We start from the raw sequence: 19,760 nt of genomic DNA, 5'->3' as shown, positions 1-19,760 counted from the left end.
GCTCTTTGAGGGAAACCTTAATTCACATATGAAACAAACCAGACATATCTTGATCTTGAGGTTAGTTATGCATGAATGATGGCTATGATGAAAATGATTATGAAATCTAGGGGTAAAATTTGGGGTGTGACAGTTGCCCCTATTTAAATAACTTTTCCAGATGGAATGAGTGATGATAATACTCATGAAATCAGGGTGAAAGGTATTTAAATATAGAAATAACCGGAAATTTTGCCCTTAGATGCAATGGCATGCTATGCTATGGACAAACAAACTCTCTTTTTGGTATATATTTTTTTTTGATCTGCTGGGGATATGATGCAAAAATGCAATGAATTCTAGCATGATGATTTACGATGAATGATGAATATGATATGTAAGAAATGATGGAGATAGAGTATAATGTCAGTGACCATGAGCAATAACTCACTAAGGATAACATGTATTGGGAAAAAATAAATTAGGGCATATTCAAAGCAGTTGATCACCAGATTCAGGCATGACCGGATGACACTAAGAATAACAAGAAATAAACAAACTGGAAATAAGTGACTGATCACCAGGTTCAGGCATGACCGGATGACACTAAAAGTAGCAAGCTGGAAGTATTCAAAGTGATTGATCAATAGGTTCAAGCATGACCGGTTGACACTAAAAATAGCAAACTGGAAGTATTCAAAGTGATTGATCAACAGGTTCAAGCATGACCGGTTGACACTAAAAATAGCAAACTAGAATTATTCAAAGTGATTGATCAACAGGTTCAAGCATGACCAGTTGACACTTAGAAATATCCTCATTGGAGTTTTCAAACAAGATAAAACATCCAATCCTCTGGAAATTCCCTACAATGAAGAGTTCAAACATGACCTTCGGGAACCATCAGGAAGAATACAAGGTAATTAAACTCTTCTGTATATGCCAAATCAGATTGGATTTTATACCGCAAGCAAAGGTATCACGACCATCTTCTAGCAGATTTAATGCCAGTAACAACTGGACTTTAACAATGATGTCAATAATAATTGGACTTTCAAAGTAGAATGCCAGTAACAACTGGACTTTAAGGGGAATATTGGGGTTAACCAATTGGACTTTCATAGGGGACACCAATAACTTACTGGAAAAAAAACATTGGTCATGTTCAAACTTCAAGGTACCAACAACAATTGGATTTTCAACTAGAGTGCTAATGATAGCTGGACTTTTGGAGTTTGAAGAACGACAACTAAGAACAAGGATTTAGATTAAATGTCAAATGCACATGATTGAGCATGATGTGAATGATCATGATATGCAAATGCTGACTCTGGAGAGGCAAAGAGTTTTGTGGAGACTTAATGGGGAATACATCCTCAACACCAGTAACTTAAATAAGTATCACAAGATGGACACTAGGGAGATCCTCAAACCTGAGAGTTGCACACAATCGAAGGATTTATCCAAGAGTGCTTGTCAGTTTAGACTTCAATGGGGATTTCTATATTGATAGTGTAAACATGCTTCTGCAACCTTGAGAATTATTTGGGATACAAAACATTTCCCTTTCAATGTTTCCATGTGTCAAAGAAAAATTATGTTCTTTAAAGTTTTTTCAAAATATTTTCTTTTCAAAACCTTTTCATTTTCAAAAATCATTATTAACAAATAACTTTTTGCATAACAAGGAAAGGTAAGAGAAGTACAAATGACAAAATTGAAAGGAAAAGTCTGTTTTTTTATTCAAGAATGGTAGCTTGCAAATGGCAAAAGCTCCATGGAGTATTACATTTCGAAGATGGAAATAGGGAACGGTGTACATTGAATCCAATAACCACTACTATCCCTAATGACTAAGATTTTCCCAAAACTTTGCTTCTGACGAGAGCAACTGGATTGATTCTTGACTTTGATTCTTTAAGTAATGGTAAACAATCTGATACAGTCAAATGCCTTTTGTCCCTAATTTTTGCCTGGACCGCCCTTTCGGGTTTTCAATCCACCGGGACGCTCTTTTTTGCCTAAGCCGCCCTTTCGGATTTTCAACTTAGCGAGCTTTCATTTTTTTTTTTTTACCCCTAACTTTTGCCTGGATCTCCTTCATAGGTTATGATCCACCGGGATACCCATTTTTTTCCTTAGTCGCCTTTTTAGGTTTTCGACTTAGCGGGTTTTATTTAGGCATAATATTTTTTGACCGCATCAGAGTTCACAGGGTGTGCAAGCTCTTCACCATCCATAGTTGTGAGAATCAAGGAACCTCCAGAGAATGCTTTCTTCACAACATATGGGCCTTCATAGCTGGGACTCCACTTTCCACGCATATCCTTGTGTACTGGCAAGGTCTTCTTGAGTACGAGATCTCCTTCTTTGAATTCATGAAGACGGACTTTTTTGTCAAACGCCCTCTTGATCCTCTTCTGGTACAACTGGCCATGGCACATAGCAGTCATTCTCTTCTCATCAATGAGGTTCAATTGGTCATATCTATTCTGGATCCATTCAGCTTCCTCTAGCTTGGTCTCCATTAAGACTCTCAAAGATGGTATCTCTACTTCAATTGGGAGAACTGCATCCATCCCATATACTAGAGAGAAAGGGGTTCCCCCTGTTGAAGTGCGAACTGAGGTTCTGTATCCATGCAAAGCAAAGGGTAACATTTCATGCCAATCTTTGTAAGTTTTCACCATCTTTCACAGGATTTTCTTGATATTCTTATTTGCGGCTTCAACAGCTCCATTCATCTTCGGACGATATGGAGAAGAGTTGTGATGTTCAATCTTGAAGGTCTCACACAACTCTTTCATTGTTTTGTTGTTCAAATTTGTCCCATTATCAGTGGTAATTCTGCTTGGAACTCCATAGCGACAGATAATCTGGTTCTTAATGAAACGGGCAACCACTTGTTTCGTCACGTTGGCGTATGACGTAGCTTCTACCCATTTGGTGAAGTAGTCAATTGCAACCAAGATGAAACGATGACCATTGGAAGCTTTAGGCTCAATTGCCCCAATCATGTCAATGCCCCACATTGAGAAAGGCCAAGGTGATGATAAAACATTCAGCATTGTCGGAGGCACGTGCACCTTGTCAGCATAGATTTGACATTTGTGACATTTTCTAGCATAGTTGAAACAATCAGACTCCATGGTCAACCAATAATAACCAGCTCTCAAGATCTTCCTAGACATGGCATGTCCATTGGCGTGAGTTCCAAATGATCCTTCATGAATCTCTTTGATCAACAGGTCTGCTTCGTGTCTGTCCATGCATCTGAGCAGAACCATGTCATAGTTTCTTTTATATAGCACCTCGTTGCTAAGGAAGAATTTGGATGCCAAACTCCTTAAAGTCTTCTTATCTAGGGTTGTTGCATTCACTGGGTATTCTTGATTTTGTAAGTAGTTCTTGATATCATAGAACCACGGTTTCTCGTCAATTTCTTCTTCAACCAATAGACAATAGGCTGGTGCAATTTTCCTCTCAATTGTGATAAGTGGCGCCTCATTGAGAAATCTGACTTGGAACATAGAGGCTAACATAGCCAAAGCATCTGCTATCTGATTTTCTGCTCTTGGAACATGATGGAAGGTGATTTCATCAAAGTACTTTATCAATTCCATAATGTGGGCACGATATGGCATTAACTTCTCATCACGAGTTTCCCATTCTCCTTTGACTTGGTAGATCACCAAGGCTGAGTCTCCATATACTTTAAGGATCTTGATTCGGGTGTCAATTGCAGCTTCAATACCCAAGATACATGCTTCATACTCTGAAATATTGTTGGTACATTCAAAACACAATCTTGATGTGAAAGGAGTATATCCACCATTGGGATTCATCAACACGGCTCCCACACCATGCCCCATGCAATTGGAGGAACCATCAAACATCATCTTCCAACAGGAACCTGGCTCGGGACCTTCATCTAGGCTTGGAGTTTCACAATCTTTCACCAACATAATGTCTTCATCTGGGAAATCAAACTTCAATGGCTCATAGTCTTCGACAGGATGATTAGCGAGGTAGTAAGACAAAACACTTCCTTTGATAGATTTCTGGGTTACGTACTGGATGTCGTATTCAGATAACAACATGTGCCAACGGGCAAGTCTTCCAGTCAAAGCAGGCTTCTCAAAGATATACTTTATTGGATCCATTTTGGAGATCAACAAAGTAGTGTGACAAATCATATACTGCCTAAGACGTCTGGCAGCCCATGCTAAAGCACAACAAGTTTTTTCTAAGAGTGAATATCTGCTTTCACAATCAGTAAACTTCTTGCTCAAGTAGTAAATGGCATGTTCTTTCTTTCTAGTTTCATCATGTTGACCTAGTACGCAACCCATGGATCCTTCGAGCACAGTTAAGTACATGAAGAGAGGCTTCCCTAGAATGGGTGGAATCAAGATAGGAGGTTCTTGCAGATAACCTTTAATCTTCTCAAAAGCTTGCTGACAATCAGAATTCCATTCAATTGCTTGATCCTTTCGGAGCAACTTAAATATAGGCTCACATGTAGCAGTCATGTTGGAAATAAATCTGGAAATGTAGTTCAATCTTCCAAGAAAACCTCTAACTTGCTTTTCAGTTTGTGGAGCTGGCATGTCTTGTATCGCTCTGACCTTATCTGGATCTACTTCAATTCCTCATTGACTAACAATGAAACCAAGTAACTTCCCTGATCTGACCCCAAATGTACACTTAGCTGGATTCAGACGCAATCTAAATTTTCTGAGGCGCTCAAATAGTTTCAACAAATGGTCCAAATGATCCTCCTCACTCTATGATTTGGCAATCATATCGTCCACATAGACCTCAATCTCCCTATGCATCATGTCATGAAAGAGGGTGACCATCGCCCTTTGATAGGTTGCCCCTGCGTTCTTGAGACCAAAAGGCATAACTTTGTAGCAGTAAGTTCCCCATGGTGTGATGAAGGTGGTCTTTTCCATGTCATCGGGATCCATCTTGATCTGATTATAGCCTGAAAACCCATCCATGAAGGAGAAAACAGCAAACCTAGCAGTGTTATCAACCAAGGTGTCAATATGTGGGAGAGGGAAATCGTCCTTCGGACTAGCTTTATTCAAATCCCTATAGTCCACGCACATTCTGACCTTGCCATCCTTTTTAGGTACTGGCACAATGTTAGCTACCCATTGAGGGTACTTTGCAACTACAAGAAAGCCAGCATCAAACTGTCTTTTGACCTCTTCTCGAATCTTCAAAGCCATGTCTGGTCTTGTTCTTCGGAGTTTTTGTTTTACTGGTGGATAATCTGGTCGGAGTGGTAATTTGTGAACAACAATGCCTTTGTCTAAACCGGGCATATCTTGATACGACCATGCAAACACATCCACATATTCTTGTAAAAGCTTGACCAATCTTTCTTTGATGTCTGCCCCAAGTGTTGTACCAATCTTGACCTCTTTCCTTACTTCCTCGGTGCCAAGGTTGATTGTCTCTACCTGCTCTTGATGTGGTTGGATATCTGTGTACTCGTACTTAACCAATCTTGCCAGTTCGTCAGGAACATCACAATCTTCCTCACCCTCTTCTTCAGCTTGGTAGATTGGTGAATCAAAGTTAAGAGGGAAAGTAGAGTCATTGGATTCAACATGGTTTTCTTTTATTCTGCATGTTTAAATGATTTGTTTTTATTAAAAGTAAAAAAAACAAAGGAATGCAAGAGGAAAATGATTTTTATTTTAATGGTTTTGAAAGATTGCCATTTTTCTTTAAAAGTGAAAGAGAAAAAGAAGTAAATGAACAAACAGGAATTTAACAAAACGCCTTCATTGATATAAATCTTGGAAATGCAAAGGTGACCCTACAAAATAGTCCAATAGCTTTGGGCATAACTATGGAATTTTGAAAACACCAAAGAAAAACAACAAATTACTTTGACAAAGGAAACATCTTTGGGATTTCAATCGCCTTCCAATTGTTCAAAGCCACATCAGATTGGTACACCAGGTTGCTCAAATCTTCATCTTCAAGATATTCATCAATAGCATTGACTTGATATCCAGTGCTGACAAACACTTCTTGGATAGTCTTCAGACGTCCTTCGGTGGAGGTTGATGCTTCCTTCTTGACATTGGTTGGTTTGTAACCCAACCCATAACGGTCTAGCTTTAGTTTGACATCAATAACATCTCCCCAACCTTCGGGACTTCCTTCCTCGATGGTTGATATTGCTTTCTTCCATGATGCAAAAGATGGAATATCCTTCTCCTTTGATTCTTCGACTTCCATAAGGACATCGTTGGCTATTTCAAGAGCTTGGAAAGAAGTTTCCAAAGCATCCTCATCAGCCTCAATGTAACTGAACGAAGAGAGGTGGCTTACCATAAGATCTTCCTCACCTGACACAATCACCAGCTTATCACCAATAACAAATTTCATTTTTTGGTGCAAGGTGGAAGTCACGGCCCCAGCGGCATGAATCCACGGTCTTCCAAGCAAACAACTATAATTTGGGTTGATGTCCATAACCTGAAAAGTAATTTCAAATACATGTGGACCAATTAATATTGGCAGCTCCACCTCCCCTATGATGGTCCTCCTCGATCCATCAAATGCCTTGACAATCAATGCGCTTGGCCTCTTCTCAGTCCCTTGATATGCCAACTTAGCCAGTGTCCTCTTAGGTAAAACATTCAGAGAGGAGCCAGTGTCCACAAGGACTCTTGCTAGGGTATCTTCTTGGCATTTCACAGATATGTGCAAAGCACGGTTATGGTCTTGGCCATCCTTCGTCAAATCTTCTCTACTGAAGCTGAGATGGTTGCATGCTGTAATGTTGGCAATGACCCCATCAAATTGATCAATAGTAATGTCGTGAGTGACATGAGCCTGAGCTAACAATTTCTGCAAGGCACTCCTATGAGTTGGAGAACTCATGAGAAGAGACAAAATGGATATCTTTGAAGGAGTTTGATGCAGCTGATCAATAATCTTGTAATCACTCTTCTTAATAATCCTCAGAAATTCAGCGTCTTCATCAGTTGTGATAACCTCTTTGCCTTTGTCGGTAACAGTAGTGGTGGTTTCTTTTGGTGGATTTGGTGGAGCCAAGTTGAACTGAGGGGTATAAATGCGACCACTGCGGGTCATTCTACTTCCCACTGCTATATCAGTGCTTGCAATATTCAGACCTTCTTTATGACCTACTTTGTCAGACCTTTGGTTAACCACAGATGTATCATACTTCCAAGGAACTGCTTTAGTATTCTCAAAAGGAAAAGAGCTAGGCCTTTGGACAACCACTGGATTAGGCATATTGAAGATTGGTTCAACTGATTCTGGAATGTTGAAAATTGGCTGAACAACAGTAGAATCTAGAACGTTGAAGATTGGCTCTGGAATGTTGAAGATTGGTGTTGTAGTACTTAACTCAGGTAGATTGAAGATGGGTTCAATCACTGCTACCTCATTCTTTTTCATACGACTGCTTACTTGCAACACACCTTGGTTAATCAATTCTTGAATATCCTTTCGGATCATTTGACATCCTTTAGGACCAATAGTACATTCTTCACAACTCTTATGGCAATTTTTCAATAAACCTGCCTCCACTAACTTTGCATGAAAATCTCTGAGCGGAGTCTTGATTTTGGTTGCATCAAGAATCAGACCTTCATCAGGCTCATCATCAATAGCATTTACAGACCCATGGGCAGGCAGAGGATTGTTTTTGACATTTGGACTGGTATCCCCAAATGAAAGAATCTTTTTCTCAATCAATTCCCTCACAATATGTTTTAAGGCATAACAACCTTCCAAATCATGCCTAGGGGCACCTTCATGGAACAGACAATGTGCATTCGGATTGTAATATGGTGGGAGAGGATCTGGTGGAGGTCCCAAAGGTCTCGGAGCAACTAACCCTTTCTTCAACAATGACGGATATAATTCAGTGTAAGACAGAGGAATCTGAGGAATCAGAGGTTTTCCACCTTGTCTTCTATTTTGGAATGGAGCATTTTGGTGCGGAGCTGGAGTCCTTTGTTGATAAGCTGGAGCGTTGGGCGCTTGTTGATAAGTTGGAACATTGGGTGTTGTTTGAAAGATCGGAACTGCTTGAGCCGACTGATGCATTGGGACTTGCTGATTGAAAGTTGGTGTAATAGCTGCTACATACGGCTGTTGAGAAAATTGTGGTTGTTGAACATAATGTTGTTGAGCAAAATATTGTTACTTTTTCCAAGGCTGATTCTTTCTTCTACTACCCATCACTGCATTTGTTTCTCCTTCCTTTTTCTTATGGAAACTACTAGAGAATTTCTTGGTATTGTTGTTATTGTTGGAATTACTAGCTGAAATAATCATCTTGCCATTTTTTAAGCCAAGTTCCACTTTGATACCCACGACCACCAAGTCAGAAAAACTTGCAGTCACGCTTCCCACCATCCTTTCAAAAAATTCTGGTCGCACTGTGTCGACGAACCAATCTGCCAATTCTTTTTCTGTTAATGGAGGTTCCACTTGAGATGCAGTCTCTCTCCACCTTTGTGCATATTCTTTAAAGGATTCAGAATCCTTTTGGGACATGCTCAACAATTGCCTTCTATCGGGAGCTAGATCCATGTTGTACTTGTATTGTTTGATGAAAGCATCAGACAAATCTTGGAAACAACGAATGCGAGTCTGATCAAGGGTCAAGTACCATTTGGAAGAGGCGCCTTTCAAATTGTCTTGGAAACAGTGGATCATGAGTTTGTCATTGTCCACGTGAGCTGCCATCTTTCTATAATACATGATGAGGTGACTTTTGGGACAAGTAGCTCCTTCGTATTGATCAAGGTTGGGTATCTTGAATTTTGCGGGGATCACTAATCCAGATACAAGACACATTTCTCTGGCAGCAGCACCAAAGATCTGATCACCTTCCATTGCTCTCAGCCTTTTCTCAATGGTTTCAACATTTTCTCTCAGCTTTTGATGTCTTTCATCACCTTCTTCAGACATATCAGGTATATCATACACTTGTTGATGATCATCGAAGTACGGTTGAACTCGAGTGTGCATGGCAGTGGGTGCAAAAGTAGGAATCACTTGATTAACTTCAGTAGTTAATGGAACTGTGTGTTGAGTGGACTGTCCTTGAGGAGGAGGCACAAAACCATAAGGAAGACCAAAGGGAGGCCAAGTTGCTGGAGTAGTAACTGTTGGCTGAGGAGTAATCACCGGATTGACGATCTCAGAAACAATTGCGGGTTGAGTATCCATCTTTACACGTATTACTTGCAACATCTCCATGATTTGACCTATATTCCCACGTAGATCTGTAAGCTCTTCATTCACTCTTTCCATCTCTTGCTCTTGCTCGGCCATTCTACGTCGGGCTTGAGCTCTGGTGTTGTACTGGTGTGAGGGTCTCAGTATGGAAACTATTGGAGAAGAAATGACGGAAATGAGTTTTTATTTTGATAAAAAATGCAAGTGTGATGACATGTGCATGAATGCAATGAATTTTTTTTTTTTTTTTTTTTTTTAAGTTTCAAGGAACTTAAGAGATAATTGCAAACATCAAAAGGCAAATAACAATGACCAAAAGAAACTCATTTCATTAATCAAAGGGAGTTACAAAATTTGAGTACACTTTCAAAAGTTCTAAACAAAGCTAAATAAAAGCTAGGTAAAGTCCTAAGGAGATTCCCCTAGTAGCCTCAAGTTGAGCTTCTTAATTTGTTCTTCCATCTCAGCCTTCTCGAGCACAAGCTTATCCACGATCAACTTCCAAGGAGTATTTGACTGAACGCCATAGGAAAATAAATCCTCTTGCACCTTCCTCTTCTTGTTGGAGAGCTCTTCTTCATTCTTCATCTTCAACTGCCTTTGAAGCTCTTCATCCTCATTTTTGATGATTTGATACTTGTTCTTCCAAGCGTCCCTTTCTCGATGCGCTTTGGTCAAAGCAATCTTCAACTTCTCTGCATCAGTCATGAAGATATAGGTAGGTTTTTTGTCAGCTAAAGGCAAAGGCTCTTGGCGAGGATAAGGCATTTTCAAGTTGATGGCCCTATCTTGCACCCATTTAAGATAAGGTTCTAAGGAGACACAATTTGTCTTCCCTAAGACTTTCTTTTCTAACTTATGAACATGGCGTCAAGCATGCACAATCTTCTCTTTGAGCGCTTTGCAATCTTCACATTCCTTAAAGAACAAACCCTCCAAGTGAATATTCTTTGGCTTATCTCTCATTGGATAACCAAGTTGACGCCGAGCTAGGATTGGGTTGTAACTGATGCCCCCTTTTGTACCAAGGAGAGGTACATTAGAAAATTCTCCACAACTATCAATGATACTAACTCCATCATAGTCACGACTATACCAAACAATATCTGAATGTGTGAGAGACATAATCTTCTGTGACCATAAAAGACCATCCTTAAGATCCCAAAAATCATGAGACCTAGGCAAGTGAGAAATAAACCACTTGTACAACATAGGCACACAACATGTAATCATTCCTCCACTATAAGAATTCCTCATATGAACAGAATGATATGCATCAGCAAGCAAAGTAGGAACTGGATTTCCTATTAAGAAGATCTTGATGGCATCCATGGCAACAAAGTCATCAAAACTAGGAAATAGGAACAATCCATAGATAAGTGATCGCTCGACTGTGTGAGTCGAGAATGGGATACAAACTGCAAGTGCACAGTTCTATCGCGTAGTTTTAAAAGATATCGATCCCACAGGGACTTATGAATCGATGTACCGTTATCTAAGGTTACTACGTAAATCTAAGGTGAAAATGTTTGATTGTTTGGGGAAAGGAGCTAAGAGCTAAACTAAGATCTAGATTAAATATTAATAAAACGGATATCGGTATGTAGTTCGTCAAAACTAGGGAATCAATTCCTTGTCGGTCTCTCGGTTTTAAAATAAATCGTTTCGATTAACTTTATTGGTTAAAGGTTTTATCTCAAACTCTCGCTCTGTTGAAGAAACCATGATCTTATATTAATGTAGCTGTCACTTATAATTAAGTCAAAAATCATATTTTGAAAACAATAAAGTTGCAGAAACTCTTTTTAAGAAAATACTGACCGTTTTAAAACACCCTTATCTCAAACTCTCGCTCTGTTGACTTAGGTTATACAATTAAATCCAAATGCTTAACTCTCGTCCTCACATTCGATCTTTAAAAAATACTTTTTGGAAAAAAGTCAGAATTTAATTAATTCTAAAACTTGCTCTCGCCCTGAGATAGACTTAATGACTAACCTACACTGTCCAGTTAAACCTCAAACTCTCGCTCTGTTGGTTTCAACTTCTTTATGCCTTTTACTTTTGTAAAAAATCTTGTTATTAAACCTGTAAGTTAAGACCATAAAAAGATTGATTCTGATTTTAAGTTTGAATAGACCGACTTAGTCTTGACCCCTTATTCTGCTTACTTTACATACCGATACCTAGGCAAATTAGCCAGACATGCTAACTAAATAATAATTATTATCATGCATACACAGACTCATTTCAGGCAGGCAATGTAAATAAACAGTAGAATAAAACATTAAAAATTAAATAACTATTAAAGAACCTGAATGCGTAATACAATGGTCTTTGAACACTCCTCCACAAGCCGGTAGGATTTGTTCTTCGATTCTTCAATTAAACAGTAAATTAAATCAAGGAAATAAAAAAAACTCGAATATAACGTAAGGTTAAATCCGGTATAAAGTTGCACAGTAGTTTCCGGTGTAGAAACTACTACGCGAAAAATATCTAAAAGCTAAGAACGGGGGAAAATAAATTGCAAGGGAAAAAGAAAATAAAGCTTGCAAAATAAAATAAATAAAGTGAACGATGCTGGAAAGGAAGAAAAATAGGCAAAGGCGTGAAAAATAAATTTGGCAGAGCTTCCGCAAAACTGAGCGTGCAAAAACTGTGTGTCTGGAAGTTCCCAATTTGCTGCTATTTATAAGCTGCTGGTGTAACCACTTTTCAAGGGTTTCCGCGTGCATGGTAGTAGGCTTCCGAGGGTTAAGCGTGCGTGGAAGTGGGCTTCAACGTGGTCAGTTGAGTTCCTTGCGCCAAAAATATAGAGGACTGGTGTGACGTTCGTCACACCATGTGTGACGTCCGTCACAAGGTTACTTCGCGTGACGCTCGTCACGCGTCCTGTGACGTCCGTCACAGGCACAGCATTGGTGACTTGTGCGCTTTGGGCTGGGCTTTGGCCTTTGGTTCCTTTTCTCTCCTTTTTGTTGCTTTTTACACCTCCTTTTCTTCCCTTTTTCACTTTTGCTTCAAAATGGGTACCTGATGTAAATAGAAAAGAAATACTGCATAATATCTGATGAAATGGGATAAATTAGCGTAAATGATAAAATAATTTAATTGAATTAAGTCTTAAAGAGCGATATAATTTCGTGTTATCAAACTCCCCCATACTTAAATCTTTGCTTGTCCTCAAGCAAAATTCAGTATAGAACTTGTTAAAAGTTTTAGCCGGATGAAATTTTAAAGCACACATCAATTCGTACTAGGTTGCCAATGGATTTTGTTTAGGAGGACTTGAGTTTAATCTTGACATCAACAACTACCGTTACAACCTCAGATAACCCTACCTTATGCCAATCAGTTCAAGTACCCTATGATAGCTATCCTGGTTCCTTTAGTCTTATTTTGCCCGTTTTCATTCTAGTGAAATCACATTAAGCCCTTTATCCTTTCGCGCACATAGTGGAGTAACCGGTTAGTGACTATGATCCGCTTTTAGCTAGAAGTTCTGGTACATAAGTCGGATAACTTCATTATTCAGTCCATTGCAAATTGCGGGGGATCGAACCGTAGTCCGCCCTACCAAGTTCAGTACCAGATTCCTACTGAACCAATTCATAATGGATCTTTCGTATTGTGCTTTTGCATGATCTGCAACCTTTAGATTAAATGATCCGGTAAGGATCACCTAATTTAATTAGTGCATTTCTTGATATATTTATGTGTCTCAGGTTACTTTGGGGATCATTCACTTATATTCATCGGCTCTCCACGTAGTTTGCTATTAAGATGGTGCTGACTTCTGTATAAACTACTTGGGGTTACCATAGAACTAAAAGTTCAAGGAATCGGTATAATAGGTACTTATCCTGATCTAACATATCGAGGTTCTCAGAGCGTTGTTATGGTAATGATTTTGTTTTGATTTCACTCAAATTTTATAAAGTGAGCAACCTTTATACTTATTGGGTGTGTTAAAATTTTTGTTATGGCTCAAGAAAGTTGAGGGAAATAGATAATAGAAACTTTTTCACCTTAAGGACTTAACTTAAAAAAAATATTTTGTTTTTATAAGGAAATAACAATGAAAAGGGAGAGTACAAACTTGAAACAAAAATGAGAATGGAAAGAATAATTTCCCCCCCATACTTGAACTAAACATTGTCCTCGATGTTTTAAGGGAAAGAAATACAAAATGGAGATGAAAAGAAAAAAAATATAACTAAGGCTGCCTGCCACCTCTGGTTCTTGGTCCTGGTGATCTTTGACGTATGTCTAAGCTGTTGAATCTGCTAAACAACTCAGTAAACCGCTGGTCGGTTATGGCATTCCGAGCATCCTGTTGCTGTTGCATTTGACGCATCATCTGCATCATATCTGCATTCTGTGCCTGCATTCCGTCGATAGCATCCATAATGTCATCGTTGGTCGCAGGCCTTCGTCGTCGACGACGTTGGGAGGATGGGCCGGCTGCATTACTGGAAGGGTTGAGCGGGACTGACTGTTGTGTTGGCGGATGATCACCTTGTTCCATTTCTTCAAACTCATCTGTTTGCTGGTTTGTTTGTGAAGGCTCGGTGGTTTCAGGAGCGCTGAGATCATAAAGGTGGCGGTTCGGGTTTGTGACATCGGTTAGGGTGGTATTGGGTAGCACAACACTTGGGACAGCTTGGTTGTTCACCATAAGATAGTATCCTCCGCCTACTCTGTTTTTAATCAGGCGGCTGGAGCGACAATAGCTGATATCCATAGACAGGGGTGGTAGGGATTCTAAAGTTTGGAGTTTATCCCCTAGGTTCAGGCCAAGTGCTATGGAGGTTATTAGTCCACCAATTATGAATGGTTGCCGGCCTCTAGCACATAAGGTGCGGATATGATGAAGGAGAAAAGAGGCGGCGTTTACCGTAGTATCCGTTTCGAAAACGCACTGGAGGAAAAAGAGTTCTTTTGAGTTGACCTTACTGTTGTTTGGTCTTCCAAAGAGTGTGTTTTGCAGGATACGGAGAAAATAACGGATGGTGGGGTTATGGATGTGGGAGAGAAGGAGTTCTTCCCAGTTGTAGGTATTTATACCGGAAATTTTCTTAAAAAGGTCGAAAACTAGAACTGTGTTCCAGTTTGAGGTTGGGGGAATTCTGGCATGGAGCAGACCTTCTGTGGGAAATTGTAGCATGGCACTCAATTGGCGTTGGGTTAGAGAGTACTCGGTGTTAAACATACGGAAGGTTGCTGTACCGGTTAGAGATTCACCTTCACCGGCGGGAGTGGTGTAGTCGTAAGAACTTAGGAATTCTAAGGTTAGGGAAGGATAGGTGGGTTGGTTATGGGTGCAGAGGAAGGTTAAATCGGCTCTACGGAGCATCCACTCGATACCTTGGAGTAAGCCCAATTGTTGTAAACAAGTTAAATCGGGGTACCTGGTGGGAGCGACGCCTCGCTGTTGGAAGCGCTCGAATTGCTCTTGCTGATAGTTGTCATCTTCGGATCGGAAGATGATATTTCCAAAATTTTGATTTCCCGCCATTGTGATGAATTTTTGAATGAGTGATTTGGAAAGGAAAAGAATTGTATATTTGATATGAGAGAATTGTTTGTGGTGAAAGAAGGAGGTTTGGAGGGTATTTATAGGAGAAAATGTGGGAGGTGAAAAGAAAGAGTGGTTGAAAAGTAATTAATTGTGGTAGATAGAAAATGAATGGGGAATGTAAAAAGGTAAGGGTGTAACGTTCGTCTCCAACGGCTCCCTAACGTTCACATGTCTGAGGGGCGTTACGCTCGTCACAAAGCTGTGACGCTCGTAACAAGAGTGTTGCGTGCCGTTCGTTATGGGTGGTGTGACGCTCGTCACACTTCCTTTTTGGGAAGGCTTAGTAGCGCTTCACAGAATCACTTTGGTAGCGTAATTTAATATTTTATTCTGCTTATGAACGTTTTAGTCTGTAGCTTAATTTAGTATGCATGCTTAATTGCTTTGTATAATAATAATAATAAGTAATAACAGTAGAGCATAATAGCCATTGCATAATCAAATTAACTAAAACAGCTTCAACAAAAAGGATCATAATGTATTACAGGAAGGGAAAATAATAAAATGAAATAGAAATAAACATGAATTCAAATAGCATTAATGAAAAATTCTAGCCTAAAACTAAATAACTTAGAAAGAAAAATAACTAAATTCCATCTATCTTCGGATCTCTGGCCGGAGGAGCAAAAGAGTTAACATGATGCCGTAACATACGTAACTGACTTGCCGTGCTGCTCATGTGTTCTAGGACTGCAAGTCTCAAGCTGTGGAAATCTTCCCTGAGGGCGTTTTGTTCTGACATCAAAGCTTCAATGACGGTTTTAATATCTGTTCCTGGCATATGATGTCGGAGATCAGGCATGGCTGATTCTTCGGTCAGGACAGGCCGAGGAGGAGGATCAATATCATGGTAGCCGGATGGAGTCTGAGGGTCAGATTCAGCAAGAGAGATATGGTCAACATAATGCTCGTAGTCATCACAAATCTCATAATCCTGGATGGATTCAGTGGATCCAGCAGGAGTTGGGGTTTCATTCAGGTTATAGAGCCAGTTCTTTTGGTTATGAACACTAGTCCTAGGATCGGGCAGGGTGAATAGGCAGAGAACCTGGTTATCAATAACAAGCTCGAACTCATCATACCCTATGTTTGCTATAAACATAGTGTTGAAGAGGAAAGGTATACTCATAGTGGTAATGCCACAAAAAGGGTTCAGGTCAAGCATAGGCTGACGTAGTCCAATAGCATTACCTATCATAGTTATCAGGCCGCCTATTCTAATGGGTGCTCTCTCATCCTGGATAAGGTGGTCCAAATTAGCTAACATAAAAGTAGCACCGTTTACTGGACGGTTCTGGGAAGCACAAAATATGATGAAGAGTTCATCACGTGAAACTGAAGTACTATTTGGCTTCTTCCCAATAAAGTGTGGGTCAGGATCTTATGGAAATAGCGAAAAGCCGGGTTATGTATGTTTCCAGAGAGAAACTCATGTTCTTCGGGCTCATCATTTCCAGTCAGCTTACCCCAAAAGTGTTCCAGCTCTCTATACTCAAAAAGTTCTTCCTGGCTTATAGTGAATGTATCAAAGGAGGTAGGAAAACCCAAAAGGTTGGTGAAGTCTCTAATATTAAATTGGTATTCCATATTGAACATTCTGAACTGGATAAAGCCTCTGGTAATTCCTTTTCCATGGCTAGGTAGATAGATTAATGAACTAAGGAATTCTAATGTGAGTCTCCGGTAGGTGGTGAAAGGTCTCAGGGTAGGGGAGGTCTCCCATCCTATCTGATTCAGCAAAAACAGGACACTCTGTCTCAGTCCAAGGGCAGTCATAGCCCAATCATCAGCATATAAACTAGGTAGCATTTCTCTAGTGGCTAGTTCTTCAAACCTTCGTTTCTGAGCCATTCCTCTGAACTTGATACCCATACGGTCAAAATGTCCCATCTGGTTAGTGTTAACTAGAGAAAAGAAAACATGAGTTTAAGTCAGGATTTGGCCAAATGCCGAAAGAAGAAAAGAATTATTATTATTATATATAGATATATATATATATATATATATATTTTTTTTCTTTTTGAATAAATCAATAATGAATACTAAATAGAAATTAAAAGAATAATTAAGAGAGAAATAGAGAAATGATAATAATAATAGAATAATAAAATAACAGATTAATTTGTGGGTTGTCTCCCACTAAGCGCTTTGTTTAAATGTCGCAAGCTCGACAAAGAAACTGTTAAATATTGTCTACGAGTCCTGGGGGCGTTTCGTCTAAGTGTAGAATTTGCGAATCCTCGTTGGTTTCCGCATAGTGATAGTGTTTCAGACGTTGCCCGTTTACGGTGAACGGTTCTGTAGATTGTCCTTTAATTTCTACCGCTCCACTGGGAAAGATTTTAGTGATATGGAAAGGTCCTGACCATCTGGATCGTAGTTTTCCCGGGAATAATTTTAGTCTGGAGTTAAATAAGAGTACTGCGTCGCCTTGCTTGAAGATTTTCCTTGATATACGCTTATCATGCCATTGTTTTGTTCTTTCTTTATAGATTTTGGCATTTTCATAGGCGTCTCTTCTGAGTTCCTCTAATTCGTTTATGTCAAGGATTCTCTTTTCACCGGCGGCTTTATAATTCAAATTTAAATTTCTAATAGCCCAATAGGCTTTATGTTCTAATTCTACCGGGAGGTGACAGGATTTTCCATAAATGAGCTTAAATGGGGTCGTCCCTATGGGAGTTTTATAAGCAGTTCGGTATGCCCATAAAGCTTCTGGTAATTTCAATGACCAATCTTTCCTTGAAGTGGCGACCGTTTTTTCTAGTATTTGCTTGATTTCTCTGTTAGATACTTCCACTTGTCCACTGGTTTGAGGGTGGTAAGGTGTTGCTATCCTATGTCTCACTCCATATTTAAGTAGTAGTTTTTCGAGTACCTTGGATATAAAGTGCGATCCACCATCACTGACTACTATCCTTGGGATGCCAAATCTCGGAAATATTATATTTTTAAAGAGTCTAGTTACTACTCGGGTGTCATTAGTTGGAGAAGCTATAGCTTCGATCCACTTTGATACGTAGTCAACCGCCACGAGTATGTATTTGTTACCGAAAGAGGATGGAAATGGTCCCATGAAGTCTATTCCCCATACGTCAAAAATCTCTACTTCCAAAATACCTTTTTGTGGCATCTCGTCACGTCTAGATATGTTTCCCGTGCGTTGACATCTGTCACACTCCTTAATAGCCGCATGTACGTCCTTCCATATAGTTGGCCAATAAAAGCCAGCTTGTAGGATTTTAGAGCAGGTCTTGGATGTACTTGTGTGTCCACCATAAGGCGCGGAGTGACAGTGTTGGATTATATTTTCTACCTCTTCTTCGGGTACACATCGACGGAAAATACCATCGGGACCTCTTTTGAAAAGTAAGGGATCATCCCAGTAATAGTGTTTTATGTCGTGGAAGAATCTTTTCTTCTGCTGGTAAGATAAAGTAGGTGGAACTATTCCGGCAGCTAAATAATTAACTAGATCAGCGTACCATGGTATGACAGATATAGCTAAGGTGGTTTCTACTTGCATGTCGGAGTTGTTCTCTTCCAAAGTAGCTATGAGTTTGTCATACGAGAAATCATCATTAATGGATGTTCTTTCTGGTTCAAGGTTCTCAAGTCTAGAGAGGTGGTCTGCTACTACGTTCTCAGTTCCTTTCTTGTCCTTAATTTCTAAGTCGAATTCTTGTAGTAACAAGATCCATCTTAGGAGTCTAGGTTTAGCATCCTTTTTGTTAGAAGGTACCTGATAGCAGCGTGATCGGTGTAAACTATTATTTTGGCTCCTACCAAGTAAGAACGAAATTTATCTAGCGCAAATACTACTGCTAGGAGTTCTTTCTCGGTTGTGGCATAATTCATCTGTGCTTCATCCAGGGTTCTGCTAGCGTAATATATAACATGGAGCTTTTTATCCTTTCTTTGTCCTAAAACAGCACCTACAGCATAATCACTGGCATCGCACATTATTTCGAATGGTTCATTCCAGTCTGGTGTCTGCATAATGGGTGCGGAGATCAATGCTTGTTTAAGAGTTTGAAATGCTTTTAAACAGTTATCGTCGAATATGAATTCAGCATCTTTCATTAATAGTCCGGTTAAGGGTTTAGTTATCTTAGAGAAGTCTTTGATGAATCGTCGGTAGAAACCGGCGTGTCCTAAAAAGCTTCGTACTTCTCTCACGGTTCTTGGGGGTTGAAGATTTTCGATTACCTCTATTTTGGCTTTGTCTACTTCAATTCCTCTGTTCGAGATGATGTGTCCTAAAACAATTCCTTCTTGTACCATAAAGTGGCACTTTTCCCAATTAAGTACTAAGTTTACTTTTACACATCGTTCAAGAACTCTTTCCAGGTTTTCAAGGCATTCTTCGAAACTTTGTCCGTATACAGAAAAGTCATCCATGAATACTTCCATGATGTTTTCGAGAAAGTCGGCGAAAATTGCCATCATGCATCTTTGAAAAGTTGCAGGGGCATTACACAGACCAAACGGCATTCGTCTATACGCGAAGGTACCAAAAGGGCATGTGAATGTTGTCTTTTCTTGGTCATCAGGGTGAATTGGTATTTGAAAGAAGCCTGAATAACCGTCTAAATAACAGAAATGCGAATGTTTAGCTAATCGTTCTAACATTTGGTCAATGAATGGTAAAGGGAAATGATCTTTTCGGGTTGCTTTGTTTAGTTTCCTATAGTCAATGCACATTCTCCATCCCGATTCGATTCGTTTAGTTATAGTTTCTCCTTTTTCGTTTTCAATAACGGTTATGCCTCCTTTCTTTGGTACAACGTGTACAGGACTGACCCATTTGCTATCAGATATAGGATATATAATACCTGCTTCTAATAACTTGGTTATTTCTTTCTTTACTACCTCACTTAGGATCGGATTTAGTCTTCTCTGGTGTTCCCTAGAGGTTTTACCGTCTTCTTCTAACATGATGCGATGC

General features: G+C 39.6%; 2 protein-coding genes across 2 annotated transcripts; both read right to left on the bottom strand.

Moving 5' to 3' along the window:
• Positions 1-471: 471 nt before the first annotated feature.
• On the bottom strand, positions 472-8,088 carry LOC127129603 (uncharacterized). The gene is made up of 4 exons (XM_051058758.1): positions 6,354-8,088; positions 5,888-6,269; positions 5,142-5,619; positions 472-513 (listed from the first exon to the last, which is right to left on the bottom strand). The coding sequence occupies exons 1-4, from the start codon at positions 8,086-8,088 to the stop codon at positions 472-474; spliced, it is 2,637 nt and encodes an 878-aa protein (XP_050914715.1).
• Positions 8,089-8,184: 96 nt separating this feature from the next.
• LOC127129602 (uncharacterized) lies at positions 8,185-9,324 on the bottom strand. Its single transcript, XM_051058757.1, has one exon. The coding sequence runs from the start codon at positions 9,322-9,324 to the stop codon at positions 8,185-8,187; it is 1,140 nt and encodes a 379-aa protein (XP_050914714.1).
• Positions 9,325-19,760: the final 10,436 nt, after the last annotated feature.

Source organism: Lathyrus oleraceus, chromosome 3, assembly GCF_024323335.1.
Source record: "Lathyrus oleraceus cultivar Zhongwan6 chromosome 3, CAAS_Psat_ZW6_1.0, whole genome shotgun sequence".
Classification (NCBI taxonomy): domain Eukaryota; kingdom Viridiplantae; phylum Streptophyta; class Magnoliopsida; order Fabales; family Fabaceae; genus Lathyrus; species Lathyrus oleraceus.
This window is presented reverse-complemented; position numbering and strand designations above follow the sequence as displayed.